Genomic DNA, 17909 nt, shown 5'->3' with positions numbered 1-17909 from the left:
CTGTGTCTATTTGCCTCACCACCCTATGCCCAGTACCTAGAAGTGTGATTAGCACAAAGCAGATGCTCCACGGCTTTAGAGCATATTTTTTAGAAATCAGTATTTGACATTCCCTTATTTTCCAAGCGAGGTCAGGGCACCCTCTGGTTTCACATTCTGTCCCTTTAAGAAGCCCTTTAAGTGAAGGGAGAGAGCGCTGCCGGGAAGGAAGGCGGAGCAGGAGGTCAGGGCAAGGGCGGGGACAGGGGTGCTGGTAGCAGGCTACGCCGGGAACTCTGGATCCCGAGTGCAGTTGTAAAGAAAGCGCCAAAAGAGGCGCAAAGGCAAAGTGACTGACTTGCCCTGTGCTTTGCTCCCCAGGGTGATGTTAGCGCAGACAGGTAAGGAGAAAAGGAAGACTGTGCCTGCCCCTTTAAGGCTGACTCCCGTCCTCCTAGGAGGAAAATAACGTGCTGACGCTTTTGGAGCTTGCACTTTTAAACCTGTCTTCTTACTAATTAATCCAAATACCCAGTGTCCCCCGCTTAATCACATATTCATAACAGATGCTTCATTGGTTCTTGGCGTGGGAGGGAGCGGCATCGGTTTGGATGACACTATGTCCAAAATCGTCTCGTATTTGCTCTGCTTTCTTTTTAAACCTTAGACTCAAGGGCTTACCCAATCCTTCCTACACAATTAGTCCAGTGAGGTCAGGCTGTTAAGAGAGCATGTGATTACAAGGGCATAAATGTGGGCTGACACCCACTTAAAATCTATCCCGAGTTCACAGACTAGTGGCCTGACAGGCATTTTGACCCTCCTTCTGTCTTGACATTTTAATTAATTTCCCGCGTTTAAAAGTGGGAATTTTATTGTTATTTTTCGGGTGGGGACTTGTAGCAGATGGGATCTTAGTTCCAGGAGCGGGGATTGTGCCCCCTTCATTGGGAGTCTTAGCCACTGGACTGCGGGGGAAGTCTGTGGATTATCTCGAAAAATGGAAAGATCTGGCCATATGTCCCAGGACAGGCTACAGCTTGCTGGCTCCGTTGGACTGTTTTGAAACACTTTCTAGTTTGCCACAGCCTCTCTGTTATCAGCAACCAGCCTGCATCCCTCATTTATCACCAGTCTGGCCCCAGGTAGGCATTTGAGTTTGGGGCCCCTACCCTTGGACAGCAAGGAGATCAAACCAGTCAATCCTGAAGGAAATCAAACCTGAATATTCATTGGAAGGACTCATGCTGATGCTGAAGCTAAAGTTTCAGTGCTTTGGCCACCTGATGGGGAGAGCTGACTAATTGGAAAAAACCCTGATGCTGGGAAAGATTGAGGGCAGGAGGAGAAGGGGGTGACAGAGGATGAGATTGTTGGATGGCATCACTGACTCAAGGGTCATGAGTTTGAGCAAACTCTGGAGGACAGGGAAGCCTGGAAGCGCTGCAGTTCATGGTGTTGAAAGAGTCGGACTTGACTTAGCAACTGAACAACTCTAAATATTTGGGTGAATTTAAGACTATTTAAAATATTTATGCAGAACAGACCAAAGGTTCCAAACAACTTGGTGTATAATTTGTGTTTAAACTTCTCTTCCTCATTCTTACTTATTCTTAATCAAAATGTCTATTAAGTCTAGGTTTCATGAAGATGACTCATCAGAGGTATTTACAGAAAGTGATTTGATATTCTTTTATTACAATTAAATCCATAGTATTTTTTGTTTGTTTTAGGAAAAAAACAATTACATTGCTGTTTTATGCTAGGGCTTTTTTTTTTTTTTTCGGTTGGGCTGGGTCTTTGTTGCAGTGGACAGGCTTCTCTAGCTGTGGTGCACTGACTGTAGAACATGAGGACTCAGTAGTTGTGACAAGCGGTCTTAGTTCCAGACCAGGGATTGAATCTGTTGCATTGAAAGGTGGATTCTTAACCACTGGACCACCAGGAAAGTCCCCATATGCTAGGGTTATCTTAATTGACCGGTCCGTATAATTTATATATCTCTAACCACAGCTACAGTTTGATAATCTGCACGACTCTTGGCTAGACTCCATAAAGGCAAGAACTGTGTTTGCCCTGATCACCTGCTCTATTCTATCACTAGAATCTAAGTTTCCTCAAGATGGGGACTTTTGTTTATTTTGTTCACGGTTATCAAGCACAGTGTCTGCTTAAAGGAGAATGATTTATTAAATGAATGAAATAATGTTAAGTGTATACCTTATTTTATATAACAGGGATATTCCTGAGGATTCTATCAAAATCAAATGCTTGTATATTTGGTTTTCTAAATTATTAAACGGATTCTGTTGTTCACAAAGAATGAAAAGGCATGTTTTAGAAGATTGGATTTTCCTAAATTAACACACAAAAACTTTTCATCTAAAGTGAACTTGCACTTGTGCATCATCTGCTACAGAGGTAACACTAATATTTTCTTACTATGTGATAGGATTTGGAAATGTTAGAGTTTTCATTATTATGTTTTTAGAGGTCCAGTGACTCCAGCTGAGATCAGTTTGGCAACCAGACTCTTTCCCCAGGAGAAGCAGCTCTTAGCAAGAGCAACACCAGCATACCTGTGCTTTGGGACCAGACTGATGGCTTTGAGCCCAGGCTGGAGAGTGTTTGCATCATTTCCCATGAACCACTATGTTGTCCTCTGGAAGGCTGTGAGAAGCAGTGGCTTCCTCTTGTTTCCTTGGGGTCACTGCCCCTGGAGAGGAACTGGAAGCCTTTTGGACCCTAAGATGAAAGCTTTCCTGGAAGAGAACACTGAAGTCACCAGCAGTGGCAGCCTCACCCCTGAAATCCAGTTGCGGCTTTTGACCCCCAGATGCAAGTTCTGGTGGGAGAGAGCTGACCTGTGGCCCCTCAGGGATCCTTACTGGGCAATCTACTGGCCAGGGGGCCAAGCCCTATCTAGGTACGTATGGCCTTACGTGAAGCAGGAACCTTTATGGCTCCTCACCACCTCTCTCTTTTCTGTCCCTTCCAACTCCACATTCTCCCTGCTCCTCAGAAAAACCCCAAACCCTTTTATTAGAGTTTAGGAACAGAGAAATCCTAGGTCAGCTGTCAAGACCCTAGGGAACTGGTAATGATCCAGAAATCTCACACTATTATCAGGTTCATGGTTTATGATGCCCATGCAGATCCTTGGTGGAACTTAAAGCCCCCCACTCCTTCTCCTGGTTTAATTCTGTAAATGTTGCTCCCTCTACCACTGCCTTTTCCCAGGCGCCCAAAGAATGAGGGATAGGAGTGATTGGGACATCACTCAGGTGGACTTGAACCTGCATTTTTAAGGTCCCCCCTTTCAACTCCCCATACTGCAAAGGTCTTCTTTAGGACATTTTCTCACATATACACACAAAGCTTTTTATTAAAACAGTCACTGAAACAAATGCAAGAACTTTCAGCATTTTAATCTAATCTTTGCTCTTAGATTGGTAAATAATTTAATTTTTTAATGCCTTGATGTTACAAAACTGTGAAAGGAAATGTATAAGAACTTCTCTTTCACAGGAATGGTATGGTCTAGTAGAACTCAGATTGTATTCAGTTTTTAAAATTTATTTCTTTGGCCACGCTATGTGGTGTGTGGGGTCTTAGTTCCCCGACCAGGGATTGAACCTGCATCCCCTGTATTGGAAGCATGGAGTTTTAACCACTGGACTGCCAGTGAAGTCCAGTTTGTACATAGTTTTAAATGCAAAATAAATAAATGCAAACATAGAGCTTTTTGGAAAACCCTGAGTTCTGGAAAACTTTACAGGTGGTATCAATTCCAATTTTCTGGCTGTTGTGTTGCCAAATTTTCCTATATTTACTTGTATCATTAAAAAAAAATAAGTGATATCTTTGCAAGTGATACCTATGCGAATTGTTATGTATCAACTCCAAATATAAGGGCAATCAGATTCCTTAGGAGACTGAATCAGAGGTCACAAATTGGTGATCCACAGATGTGTTTTCTGTTTTAAAAAAATGGATATGTTTTTGTAAACTTTTAAACTTGTTTTACTTATAAACTTTACAACAATCAGTTGCTATCATTTAAAACTTGAAGCATGTAAAAATTTACTTCAATTGAAAAATAAGAATCTCTGGAGTTACTTGGCACTTTCACTGCCTGGTCCAATTTCAGTCCCTATTCAGGGAACTAAGATCCTGCAAGCCAAAACACATGGCAAAAAAAAAAAAAAAATCTCTGCTAACATCAGATTTAAATCTCTGCTTACACCTAATTTCTGTTGTGGCAACTGTTACCTCAAGATGGGTAACAGCTGTCCCTTTAGATGGGGCACTATACCCCTGCCTTGCCATTGTTCCTTAGTCTGTCTTTGGATTGCAGGATCTCAGGGATAGGCCCTTGGCAGTGAAAATGTGGAGTCCTAACCACTGGACCACCAGGGAATTTCCTCTGCTCTTTATTTTTCCAGTACTGAGGTCAAGTGTCAGTTGACATTTATTATTTCAGTGTTTGCCCATTCATCTTCACTTGTTTGGTAAATGCTTAACCCAGGTCCACATTCTTTGGTTGAACTGGACTTTGATGGTACTTTTCTAGAGAGGTCATTTTTATACCATTCAAGCTGTAGGTAAAACCACTTTCTGATGAACAATGAAAAGGAGAGAGTGAATTTTGGATCTAACTTACTGAGTCCTGATTATAACAGTATTTTGTCAGTCTGTATTTTTGGTGGTTGGTACTTTCTGATTCGTAGTAAATGGTCAATACTTTAAAAAGTTGACTTTAAAAGCGTGATTAGTCAGTTGTATGGAACTGCTCTTCACACTTGGTAAAGTAACAGACTAAAACGACTAGGTCCTCTCTCTGCCATCTCTGCCCAGCTCTTAAAACTGACATTTTTTTCTCACTCTATTCAGGCCAAACTTGCCAATGTCAGACTGAATTCTTCTGCTAAGTTTCACTATTTCCTTGTCCAATCAATCCAAAGAAAAAATATTGGACACCTCTTACTGACCTCCCATCTGTCTTAGATTATATTTTCCCTTTTCTAATTTAGGTATCTTTTGGATAATCCTGATGTTGTCAGAGGAAAATCTGTGTTAGATATTGGGAGTGGATGTGGAGCTACAGCCATCGCTGCTAAGATGAGTGGAGCCTTCAGGATCTTGGCCAATGACATAGACCCTAGTAAGACTGTCATATTTTTGAATATTTTGAACTCATCTATTTTTTTCCTCCAGGATAAATATCTACAGTTGCTCCAACACCATAAGCCATTTCCATGTTGTACTTCATAATCTAATATGGTGAACTCAGTGTGACATTGTCTGTGGGAACCCTGTAAGGCCTGAGTTGATGGTGCATTTTTGACAGGAGGACTTTTATTTGTGTCTGGCAGATATCCCAAAGTGATACCAACCTGGGAAAAGTTATTGTTGGTCATCTCTGGGCTAGGGATTTCCTGAAATATGTAGGTAGTGTTTGTTTGACCAAAACCCAAGTGAAGATAGACCTGGGCGTTTGAGGGAGGTTTTATTCCATTCGAACCCAAGCTGAGGCAGGTAAATGTTAATTTTACCTGATTTTCTGTAGTTTTCCCTTTCGTTGAGGATCTAGCCCTTGAGCCTTATTATAAATAGGACTCTCAGTTCCAAGTTGTTATCCTGCTCAAACATAAGCCTTGTTTCCCTGTCTCTTGTACAGCCGTGACAAACAAAAGTCTTCATTGTTATCCAACTCTTTGTGACCCAATGGACTGCAGCCCACCAGGCTCCCCTGTCCTTCACTGTCTCCCAGAGTTTGCTCAGATTTATGGCTGTTGAGTCAGTGATGCTGTCTAACCATCTCATCCTTTGCTGCCCCTTCTCCTTTTGCCTTCAATCTTTCCCAGCACCAGGGTCTTTTCCAATGAGTTGGCTCTTCCAATCAGGTGGCCAAAATATTGGGGCTTCAGCATCAGTCCTTCCAATGAATATTCAGGGTTGATTTCCTTTTGGATTGACTGGTTTGATCTTCTTGCAGTCCAAGGGACTCTAAAGAGTCTTCTCTAACACCACAGTTCAAAATCATCAATTCTTCAGTGCTCAGCCTTCTTTAAAGTCCAACTCTCACATTCATACATGACTACTGGAAAAACCATAGCTTTGACTATATGGACCTTTGTTGGCTTTGTGATATCTCTGCTTTTTAATACACTGTTTATGTTTGTTATAGCTTTCCTTCCAAGGAGTAAGCATTTTTAAAAATTTCATGGCTGCAGTCTCCATCAGCAGTGACCTTGGAGCCCAGGAAAATAAAAGCTGTCACCGCTTCCACTTTCACCCTCTGTTTGACATGAAGTGATGGGACCAGATGCTATGATCTTAGTTTTTTGAATGTTGAGTTTTAAGCCAGTATTTTTTAACTGTCTTCTTTCAACCTTATCAGGAGGCTCTTCAGTTCTTTACTTTCTGCCATTGGAGTGGTCAGTCAGTCAGTTCAGTTGCGCAGTCATGTCTGACTCTTTGCGATCTCATGAATTGCAGCATGCCAGGCATCCCTGTCCATCACCGACTCCCAGAGTTTACTCAAACTCATGTCCATCGAGTCAGTGATGCCATCCAACCATCTCATCTACTGTCGTCCCCTTTTCCTCCTGCCCTCAATCCCTCTCAGCATCAGAGTCTTTTCGAATGAGTCAACTCTTTGCATCAGGTGGCCAAAGTATCGGAGTTTCAGCTTTAGCACCAGTCCTTCCAGTGAACACCCAGGATTGATCTCCTTCAGAATGGACTGGCTGGATCTCCTTGCAGTCCAAGAGACTCTCAAGAGTCTTCTCCAACACCACAGCTCAAAAGCATCAACTCTTCGGTGCTCAGCTTTCTTCACAGTCCAACTCTCACATCCATACATGACCACAGGAAAAACCATAGCCTTGACTAGACGGATCTTTGTTGGCAAAGTAATGTCTCTGCTTTTTAATATGTTATCTAGGTTGGTCATAACTTTCCTTCCAAGGAGTAAGCGTCTTTTAATTTCATGGCTGCAATCACCATCTGCAGTGATTTTGGAGCCCCCCCAAATAAAGTGTGACATTGTTTCCACTGTTTCCCATCTATTTCCCATGAAGTGATGGGACCAGATGCCATGATCTTCGTTTTCTGAATGTTGAGCTTTAAGCCAACTTTTTCACTCTCCACTTTCACTTTCATCAAGAGGCTTTTTAGTTAAGCTTTAAGCCAACTTTTTCACTCTCCTCTTTCACTTTCATCAAGAGGCTTTTAGTTCCTCTTCACTTTCTGCCACAAGGGTGGTGTCATCTGCATATCTGAGGTTATTGATACTTCTCCCGGCAGTCTTGATTCCAGCTTGTATTTCTTCCACCCCAGCGTTTCTCATGATGTACTCTGCATATAAGTTAAATAAGCAGGGTGACAATATACAGCCTCGACTACTCCTTTTCCTATTTGGAACCAGTCTGTTGTCCCATGTCCAGTTCTAACTGTTGCTTCCTGACCTGCATATACGTTTCTCAAGAGGCAGGTCAGGTGGTCTGCTATTCCCATCTCTTTCAGAATTTTCCACAGTTTATTGTGATCCACACAGTGAAAGCCTTTGGCATAGTCAATAAAGCAGAAATAGATGTTTTCCTGGAACTCTCTTGCTTTTCCATGATCCAGTGGATGTTGGCAATTTGATCTCTGGTTCCTCTGCCTTTTCTAAATCCAGCTTGTTCATCTATAATTTTTCCATTCAGTGACTCCTGAAGCCTAACTTGAAGGATTTTGAGCATAATCTTATTAGCATGTGAAAGGAGTTCAACTGTACAGTAGTTTGAACGTTCTTTGACATTGCATTTCTTTGGGATTGGAATGAAAACTCACCCTTTCCAGTCCTGTGACTACTGCTGAGTTTTTGAAATTTGCTGACACACTGAATGCAGCACTTTAACCACATCATCTTTTAGGATTTGAAATAGCTCAGCTGGAATTCTATCACCTCTACTAGCTTTGTTCATAGTGATGTTTCCTAAGGCCCACTTGACTTCACACTCTAAGATGTCTGGCTCTAGGTGAGTGACCACACCATTGTCATTGTCTGAGTCATTCGGGCCTTTTTTGTATAGTTCTTTGGTGTATTCTTGCCACCTCTTCTTAATCTCTTCTGCTTTTGTTAGGTCCTTACCATTTCTGTCCTTTATCACGCCCATCCTTGCATGAAATGTTCCCTTAATGTCTCAAATTTTTCTCGAGATCTCCAGTCTTTCTATTCTGTTGTTTCCCTCTATTTACATTGTTCATTTAAGAAGACCTTCCTATCTCTCTTGGCTATTCTCTGGAACTCTGTATTCAGTTGGGTTTATCATTCCCTTCCTCCCTTGCCTTTTGCTTTTCTTCTTTCCTCAATCTTTTGTAAGACCTTCTCAGACAACCACTTTGCTTTCTTGCATTTTTTTTGCTTTTCATCACTACCTCCTGTACAATGTTTCAAACTTGTGTCTGTAGTTCTTCAGGCACTCTGTCTACCAGATCTAATCTCTTGAATCTATTCATCAACCCCACTATATATTTATAAGGGATATGACTTAGGTCATACCTGAATGACCCAGTGGTTTTCTCTACTTTCTTCAATTTAAGCCTGAATTTTGCAATAAGGAGCTCATGATCTGAGCCACAGTCAGATCCAGGTCTTGATTTTACTGACTGTATAGAGCTTCGCAGTCTTCAGCTGCAAAGAATATAATCAATCTGATTTTGATGTTGGTGATGATGATGATGATCTGGTGATATCCATGTGTAGAGTTGTCTCTTGTGTTGTTGGAAAAGGGTGTTTGTTATGACCAGTGTGTTCTCTTGACAAAACTCTGTCAGCCATTGCCTTGCTTCATTTTGTACTCCAAGGCCATACTTGCCTGTTACTCCAGGTATCTCTTCACTTCTAGTTTTACATTCCACCCCACTAGGTTGACAAGGACATCTTTTTTTGGTGTTAGTTCTAAATGGTCTTGTTGAGATAAGCAAATATTCCTTAAAACTTCTGCTTTTCCAGGTGTGTGGTATTGTTTGCTTTGTTTTCAGAATAGTCATATACTTGAGCATTGGAGGAAATAGCTTATATTGGCATATAGTTTAGGCTTCTTTACCTAAAAAAACAGCTTTCAACAGAAAGGGGAAAAAAACCTTTTGGAGATTCTCTAAATTATTTAAATTAATCAGTAGGAAATTAAAATAACCTAGCATATACCAATTCACCATGTCCTCTTTTTAAAGTTGCAGGAATGGCTATTACACTAAATTGTGAGTTGAACCAACTGAATCCTTTTCCCATTTTAATCAAAAACATTTTGGATTTGGAACAAGATAAGTGGGACCTTGTTGTGCTTGGAGATATGTTTTATGATGAAGACCTTGCAGACAGTCTGCTTCAATGGCTGAAGAACTGCTTTGAGACCCACAGAACTCAAGTACTGATTGGTGACCCTGGGCGACCCCAATTCAGTGGACACAGCATTCAGCATCAACTGCACAAAGTAGCAGAATATTCACTTCCAGAGCCTACAAGGCAGGAAAACAATGGACTGACAACAAGCACAGTGTGGCAGTTTCAGCCTTGAGCTGTTGAAGTTCCTCCAATAGGGGATATCGCTATGTTTGGGTTTAACCTGAAAAGACTGTCTGGTTCAAAGAAGGTGATTTGTGTTAAATGGTAAATCTTGCTTTGAAAATATGAAGGTTAAAATTTTGTCAGCCTTTGTCATATAACTTGTTCTATAGTAAGCCAAATGCAGAAATCTCTATCTGTAATTTATTTTTTTCTAGTTTTACTGCTATGCTTAGTTGTTCTGTTATGTCAAACTCTTTGCAGTCCATGGACTGTAGCCCAACAGGTCTTCTGTCCATAGGGATTCTCCAGGCAAGAATATTGGAGCAGGTTGCCATACCTTCATCCTGCTATAGAAATATAATTATACAAGGCAGTATCCAATAGTAACCACATGTAATTTAAGTAGCAGAGAGGAATTCGATTTTTTAAAGTTTTTTGGAATTAGATGTTTTCACAGAGTCTGTTTCTATAGTTGAGAACTACAGTGTATCTTTGAATTAAAATAAAAAATACAGAAGAATACTATATTAAAATTACCTGTAAATATCAGAGATGCAGTTAGCAGGGGATTAAGTACATGGGCTCATGTTAATAGTAATAAATTTGTACTGTACTTCAAAAGGTTATTGTATTAAATGAAAGTATAAAGTGCCTAGTATAGGTTAGTACACAATAGGGCATCAATTAAGAAACATAGATAAAAATAAAGAGTTTAGAAGGTTTGTAACATTGTACAAGAGACAGTGATCAAAACCATCCCCAAGAAAAAGAAATGCAAAAAGGCAAAATGGTTGTCTGAGGAGGCCTGACAAATAGCCGAGAAAAGAAGAGAATCAGAAGGCAAAGGAGAAAAGGAAATATATACCCATTTGAAAGCAGAGTTCTCAAGAATAGCAAAGAGAGATGAGAAAACCTTCCTAAGTGAAGGAAGTGTAAAGTAAAAGAGGAAAACAATAGAATGGGAAAGACTAGAGATCTCTTCAAGAAAATTAGAGATACCAAGGGAACATTTAATGCAAAGATGGGCACAATAAAGGACAGAAACAGTATGGACCTAACAGAAGCAGAAAATATTAAGAAGAGGTGGCAAGAATACACAGAAGAACTATACAAAAAAGATCTTCATGACCCAGATAACTACTATGGTGTAGTTATAGGTATCAACAGTATGTGAACCAAGAACTTCCAGATGTACAAGATGGATTTAGAAAAGACAGAGGAACCAGAGATCAAATTGCCAACATTCACCGACAGCCAGACATCCTGGAGTGTGAAGTCAAGTGGGCCTTAGGAAGCATTACTATGAACAAAGCTAGTGGAGGTGATGAAATTCCAGCTGAGCTATTTGAAATCCTAAAAGATGATGCTGTTAAAGTGCTGCACTCAAATTTAGAAAATTTGCTGCCAGCAAATTTAGAAAACTCAGCAGTGGCCAGAGGACTGGAAAAGGTCGATTTTCATTCCAATCCCAAAGAAGGGCAAGCCAAAGAATGTTCAGACTACTGCAAAACTGTACACATTTCACATGCTAGGCAGCTAATGCTCAAATTCCTCCAAGCTAGGCATCAACAGTACGTGAACCAAGAACTTCCAGATATACAAGCTGGATTTAGAAAAGGCAGCGGAACCAGAGATCAAATTGCCAACATCCACTGAATAATAGAAAAAGCAAGAGAATTCCAGAAAACCATCTGCTTCTGCTTTATTGACTATGCTAAAGCCTTTGACTGTGTGTATCACAACAAACTGGAAAATTCTTCAAAAGATGGGAATACCAGACCACCTGACCTGCCTCCTGAGAAACCTGTATGCAGGTCAAAAAGCAAGTTACAACCAGACATGAAACAATGGACTGGTTAAAAATTGGGAAAGGAGTACACCAAAGCTGTATATTATCACCATGCTTATTTTAACTTCTATGCAGGGTACATCATGGGAAATGCTGGGCTGGAAGAATCAGAAGCTGGAATCAAGATTTCTGGGAGAAATATCAATAACCTCAGATATGCAGATGACACCACCCTAATGGCAGAAAGCAAAGAGGAACTAAAGAGCCTCTTGATGAAAGTGTAAGAGGAGAGTGAAAAAACTGGCTTAAAACTCAACATTCAAAAATGAATATCATGGCATCTGGTCCCATCACTTCATGGCAAATAGATGGAGAAACAATGGATACAGTGTCAGACTATTTTGGGCTCCAAAGTCACTGCAGATGATGACTGCAGCCATGAAGTTAAAAGACAGTTGCTCCTGGAAGAAAAGTTATGACCAACCTAGACAGCATATTCAAAAGCAGAGACATTACTCTGCCAGCAAAGGTCCATGTAGTCAAAGCTATGGTTTTTCCAGTAGTAATTTATAGATGTTTTGAGAGCTGAGCGCTGAAGAACTGATGCTTTTGAGTTGTGTTGGAGAAGACACTTGAGAGCCCCTTTGACTGCAAGGAGATCAAACCAGTCAATCCTAAAGAAATCAACCCTGAATATTCATTGGAAGGGCCGATATGTCACCTGGTGGGAAGAAGTGAGTCATTAGAAAAGACCGCGATGCTGGGAAAGATTTAGGGCAGGAGGCGAAGGGAACAACAGAGGATAAGATGGTTGGATAGCATCACCGATTCAGTGGACATGAGCTTGAGCAAGCTCTGGGAATTGGTGAAGGACAGGGAAGCCTGATGTGCTGCAGTCCATGGGGTCTCAAAAAGAGTTGGACAGGACTGAGTGACTCAACAACAACAACATACTCAGTACTGTGATACCTTATGATGGATTTTTATGGTTTATTAAGGTCAGTGACAGTTTGTTATACCACCAGTGCCCCAGGTTGTCAGGATCTTATATATCAATAAGAATGTTACGACATAAATGAGAAACAATGTGAAGGATTATATGTATAGTATACTACTATTTATGAAAAAAAAGATGTGTATATACCTACATATGAATGTATGTGTAAAGGATATATATTTACTTGCAGTAGACATGTCTTCGGAAAGGTAAGTAAGAAACTGGTCAGAGTGGTTGTGTTCAGAAAGGGTACCAGATGGCTGATGGATGAGGGTGGGAGGGAGATCTAGTTTTTACTTTTGGGTCTTATAATTTTGTACTGATTTTATGTACTATATTTCCTATTCTTCAATTTAAAACAAAACATGACCACAATACATATTACATGTGAAGTATAAAATGCAACTTTGTACACACGTGGGGGTTAGGGTGCTGACAATCGCCAACCACCCCCTTAGAATTGAAAATCTACGTATAACTTTACATTACAAATCCAAGTTTCTGCATCCAAGGATGGATTGCATAATACTGTAGTATTTATTGAAAACCAACCAAACAAAAACACATTAAGTGCAGTTCACACCCATGTTGTTCAAGGGTCAACTGTACTCTCTAGTTCTTACATACTACTTAGGAATTGGTTACGACACTTGCATTATGTGCTTTCTAATAATACACACATGCCAATGGGATTAGGATACCAGGGAGATGTGATCATAGTTACAGTCATTCAACAGAAATGTAGAGAAAGCAGTTAGGAGCAAGTTGTTGCTTAGATAGGAAAACAGGATCATTACATGGGAGTTTTGGAGCTGGGGTCAACAGAGGACCTTCTGATTTCTGAATTTAGCAGAGATTATTATAACCCAATAAATCAATTCTTATACCCAATTTCCATTGATCTACTGGGGATAAATTATAAACTCAAAAGTTTGATTCTGCATTGGTAAACATTAATGGAAATTATAGGCTACAGTGGTATTGGATGGTATTTGGCGAGAAAGAGTTTTGACGACACATTCTTTGGAAATTCAGGATATTCTGCTGGGTAGTGTCTTTCTCAGCAGGATAAGAAGGAGAAAATTAAAGGGAATTATACTCTGGAGCACTGTTGGACATTGACTTGAAGAGGCCAAGAGTAGATATTAATTTTAAATATCTACAACCCTGTTTCTGTTATCTTAATTATTTATGAGGTGGGTACAAGAAGGTGTTTGAGATATTCAAATATTACTTAAAATATTTTAAATCTCCCATATATATATAACAGTGATCCTTGAAATGACTTAATAGCTAACAAACAGGTTGTATTAAGACGGTTCACATATGAACTTCCCTGGTGGTGCAGTGGTTGAGAATCTGAGAGTCAATTCCTAGGAAGGCTGATGAGAAGTCCAGGGTCCCCGAGAAGAAGATAGGAGTCTGGAGTTCTCAAGGAGGATAAAAGGACAAATTTTTTTTCTTTAAATCAAGAGCTGATGATTGCACAACAAAACAACTCATCTTGCTAAAGGGTATGTTTTTCCTTAAACTCTGTACCAATGACTATATAAACAATGTATCCTGCTCAAGGACATATTTCTCCTCCCTAAGAACCTTCTGAATAATCCTTAGAAGAAATGGAGTAGCTCATAGCCAACAAAAGAGTCTGAAATGCAGTACTTAGTTGCAATCTCAAAAACTACAGAATTATCTCTGTTTGTTTCCAAGGCAAACCATTCAGTATCATGGTAATAGAAGTCTGTGCCCTGACCAGTAATACTGAGAAGCTGAAGTTGAACGGTTCTATGAAGACCTACAAGACCTTCTAGAACTAACACCCCAAAAGATGTCCTTTTCATTATAGGGGACTGGAATGCAAAAGCAGGAAGTCAAGAAACACCTGGAGTAACAGGCAAATTTGGTCTTGGAGTACAGAGTGAAGCAGGGCAAAGGCTAATAGAATTTTGCCAAAAGAACGCACTGGTCATAGCAAACACCCTCTTCCAACAACATAAGAGAAGACTCTACACATGGACATCACCAGATGGTCAATACCAAAATCAGACTGATTATATTCTTTGCAGCCAAAGATGGAGAAGTTCCATATAGTCAGCAAAAAAAGACCGGGAGCTGACTGTGGCTCAGATCATGAACTCCTTATTGCCAAATTCAAACTTAAATTGAAGAAAGTGGGGAAAACCACTAGACCATTCAGGTATGACCTAAATCAAGTCCCTTATGGTTATACAGTGGAAGTGAGAAATAGATTTAAGGGATTAGATCTGACAGAGTGCCTGATGAACTATGGATGGAGGTTCATGACACTGTACAGGAAACAGAGATCAAGACCATCTCCAAGAAAAAAAAATGCAAAAAAGCAAAATGGCTGTCTGAGTAGGCTTTACAAATAGCTGTGAAACAGAGAAGTGAAAAACAAAGGAGAAAAGGAAAGATATACCCATTTGAATGCAGAGTTCCAAAGAATAGCAAGGAGAGATAAGAAAGCCTTCCTCAGATATCAGTGCAAAGAAATAGAGGAAAACAATAGAATGGGAAAGACTAGAGATCTCTTCAAGAAAATCAGAGATACCAAGGGAACATTCCATGCAAAGATGGGCTCAATAAAGGACAGAAATGGTATGAACCTAACAGAAGCAGAAGATATTAAGAAGAGGTGGCAAGAATACACAGAAGAACTATACAAAAAAGATCTTTACGACCCAGATAATCACAATGGTATGATCACTCACCTAGAGCTAGATATCCTGGAATGCGAAGTCAAGTGGGCCTTAGGAAGCATCACTATGAACAAAGCTAGTGGAGGTGATGGAATTCCAGTTGAGCTTTTTCAAATCCTGAAAGATGATGCTGTGAAAATGCTGCACTCAAGATGCCAGCAAATTTGGGAAACTCAGCAGTGGCCACAAGACTGGAAAAGGTCAGTTTTCATTCCAATCCCAAAGAAAGGCAATGCCAAAGAATGCTCAAACTACTGCATAATTGTATTCATCTCACATGCTAGTACAATAATGCTCAAAATTCTCCAAGCCAGGCTTCAACAGTACGTGAACCATGAACTTCCAGATGTTCAAGCTGGTTTTAGAAAAGGCAGAGGAACCAGAGATCAAATTGCCAACATCTGCTGGATCATGGAAAAAGCAAGAGAGTTCCAGGAAAAACATCTATTTCTGCTTTATTGACTATGCCAAAGCCTTTGACTGTGTGGATCACAATAAACTGTGGAAAATTCTGAAAGAGATGGGAATACTAGACCACCTGACCTGCCTTTTCCTGTGTGCAAGTCAGGAAGCAACAGTTAGAACTGGACATGGAACAACAGACTGGTTCCAAATAGGAAAAGGAGTACGTCAAGGCTGTATATTGTCACCCTGCTTATTTAACTTATATGCATCATGAGAAACACTGGGCTGGAAGAAGCACAAGCTGGAGTCAAGACTGCCAGGAGAAGTATCAATAACCTCAGATATGCAGATGACACCACCTTATGGCAGAAAGTGAAGAAGAACTAAAGAGCCTCTTGATGAAAGTGAAAGAGGAGAGTGAAGAAGTTGGCTTAAAGCTCAACATTCAGAAAACGAAGATAATGGCATCCGGTCCCATCACCTCATGGCAAATAGATGGGGAAACAGTGGAAACAGTGTCAGACTTTATTTTTTTGGGATCCAAAATCACTGCAGATGGTGACTGCAGCCATGAAATTAAAAGATGCTTATTCCTTGGAAGGAAAGTTATGACCAACCTAGACAGCATATTAAAAAACAGAGACATTACTTTGCCACCAAAGGTCCGTCTAGTCAAAGCTATGGTAGTCATACATTCAGTTGTCATGTATGACTGTGAGAGTTGGGACTATAAAGAAAGCTGAGCACCAAAGAATTGATGCTTTTGAACCGTGTTAGGGAAGACTCTTGAGAGTCCCCTGGACTGCAAGGAGATCCAACCAGTCTATCCTAAAGGAGATCAGTCTGGGTGTTCATTGGAAGGACTGATGTTAAAGCTGAAACTCCAGTACTTGTGTCACCTGACGTGACAGCAGACTCATTTGAGAAGACCCTGATGCTGGGAAAGATTGAGGGCAGGAGAAGGGGACGACAGAGGATGAGATGGTTGGATGGCATCACCGACTCAATGGACATGAGTTTGGGTGAACTCTGGGAGTTGGTGATGGACAGGGAGGCCTGGTGTGCTGCAGTGCATGGGGTTGCAAAGAGTTGGACACGACTGAGCAACTGAACTGAAATGTCATCTGAAAATGTAAATTGTGGGAGTGGATCTAGTAAGATCTTTGTAACCGTGAGACATTCTTTTGATTTGTTGTTATACCCAATTAAAAAGTATATAGCTCCCTTGCTAAGAGTAGCAAGTGGGGTGCTGTCCATTCCCCTTGTGATGTCTATGTTAGAAGTTTTCTTTGTCCCCTCTTATACTTTAACAAAACTGCTACACAAAAGCTCTTGAGTGATCAAGCCTGGTTCCTGGCCCTGAAGCTAAACCTTCTTCAGAGATCCTGCCAATGCAGGAGAAACTGGCTCGATCCGTGCTCTGGGAATAACGCACATGCCGCAGAGCAACTAAATTTGTGTGATGCAACAACACTAAGCCTGAGCTCTAGAGTGCACTTGCTGAAACTACTGAAGCTCAAGTGAGTAGAGCCTGTGCTCTGCAACAAGAGTAGCCTGAACGCTGTATCAGAGTAGCCCGCACTCATCACAGCTAGAGAAAAGCCTGCATGCAGCAACAAAGACCCACCACAGCCAAAACCTTAAATAAATAAAAAACCTTTTAACAAATAAATTGTTCACATTTAAACATTTAAAGACGTTATTGATATAGTTGGATTAATTTCTACCATCCTTATAGCTGTCTCCTATTCCTTGCCTTTGTTCTTTCTTTTTTGTGTTCTACTTTTTCTACCTTTTCTGATTTTATCTTTTTTTGCAGGGTGGGGGTGTGGGGTGGGGCTGCAATGCAAGTCTTGTGGGATCTTAGTTCCTGGACCAGGAATAGAACCCAGGCTCTTGTCAGTGAAAGTGCAGAGTCCTTAGCCACTAGACCACTGGGGAATTCTCCTTTATCTTTTTTTGTTTTTTGGCTGTGCTGGGTCTTTGTTGCTGCTTAGGCTTTCTGAAGTTGTGGTGTGTGGGCTCCTCATTGCCATGACTTCTCTTCTTGTGGAGCATGGGCTCAAGGGTGCATCAGCTTCCATAGTTGCAGCTCTTGGACTCCTGGGCATAGACTCAATAGTTGACGCGCACTGGCTTGTGAGATCTTCCCAGACCAGAGATCAAGCTTGTGTCTCCTGCATTGGCAGGCAGATTCTTTACCACTGAGCCACCAGGGAAGCCTCCTTTTCTGGTGTAACTGAGCATTTTATATGGTTTCATCTCCCCTCCCTTAGGACATCAATCATATTTATTAAAATTTATTTTATGGTTGCCCTAGAGTTTGCAGTTTGCAGTGTACATCTACAACTAATACAACTCTACTTTCAAACAATGCTGTACTGCTTCATGATTTTCAGTTTGTTCAGCTTTTATCTTGTGGGGACAGGAGTGATAACTTCCAATCTCTGTACATGTCAC

At 40.7% G+C, this 17909-nt stretch overlaps 1 protein-coding gene across 2 annotated transcripts; it reads left to right on the top strand.

Moving 5' to 3' along the window:
* The first annotated feature begins 215 nt into the window (after positions 1 to 215).
* On the top strand, positions 216 to 17823 carry ETFBKMT (electron transfer flavoprotein subunit beta lysine methyltransferase). 2 transcript variants are annotated; one of them, XM_004006748.6, is made up of 4 exons: positions 216 to 380; positions 2471 to 2905; positions 5013 to 5143; positions 9205 to 17823. In XM_004006748.6, exons 2-4 carry the CDS (start codon positions 2580 to 2582, stop codon positions 9546 to 9548), a joined length of 801 nt encoding a protein of 266 aa, XP_004006797.1. In that variant the 5' UTR covers positions 216 to 380; positions 2471 to 2579; the 3' UTR covers positions 9549 to 17823. The 2 variants fall into 2 exon arrangements, with proteins under 2 accessions (XP_004006797.1, XP_042103227.1); XM_042247293.2 differs by lacking the exon at positions 216 to 380 and adding an exon at positions 758 to 1124.
* The last annotated feature ends 86 nt before the right edge of the window (positions 17824 to 17909 follow it).

The sequence above is a fragment of the Ovis aries genome, chromosome 3 (genome assembly GCF_016772045.2).
Source record: "Ovis aries strain OAR_USU_Benz2616 breed Rambouillet chromosome 3, ARS-UI_Ramb_v3.0, whole genome shotgun sequence".
Lineage (NCBI taxonomy): Eukaryota > Metazoa > Chordata > Mammalia > Artiodactyla > Bovidae > Ovis > Ovis aries.
Note: the sequence above shows the minus strand (reverse complement) of the source record. Positions and strands in the feature narration are given on the sequence as shown.

Bases quoted from the DNA above. Each gene is read 5' to 3' on its own strand.
- ETFBKMT (XM_004006748.6), top strand. From the start codon at position 2,580: ATGGCTTTGAGCCCAGGCTGGAGAGTGTTTGCATCATTTCCCATGAAC. The intron at 2,906-5,012 runs GTACGTATGGCC...TTTCTAATTTAG, and splicing joins GGGGGCCAAGCCCTATCTAG to GTATCTTTTGGATAATCCTG. The intron at 5,144-9,204 runs GTAAGACTGTCA...CTCTTTTTAAAG, and splicing joins GGCCAATGACATAGACCCTA to TTGCAGGAATGGCTATTACA.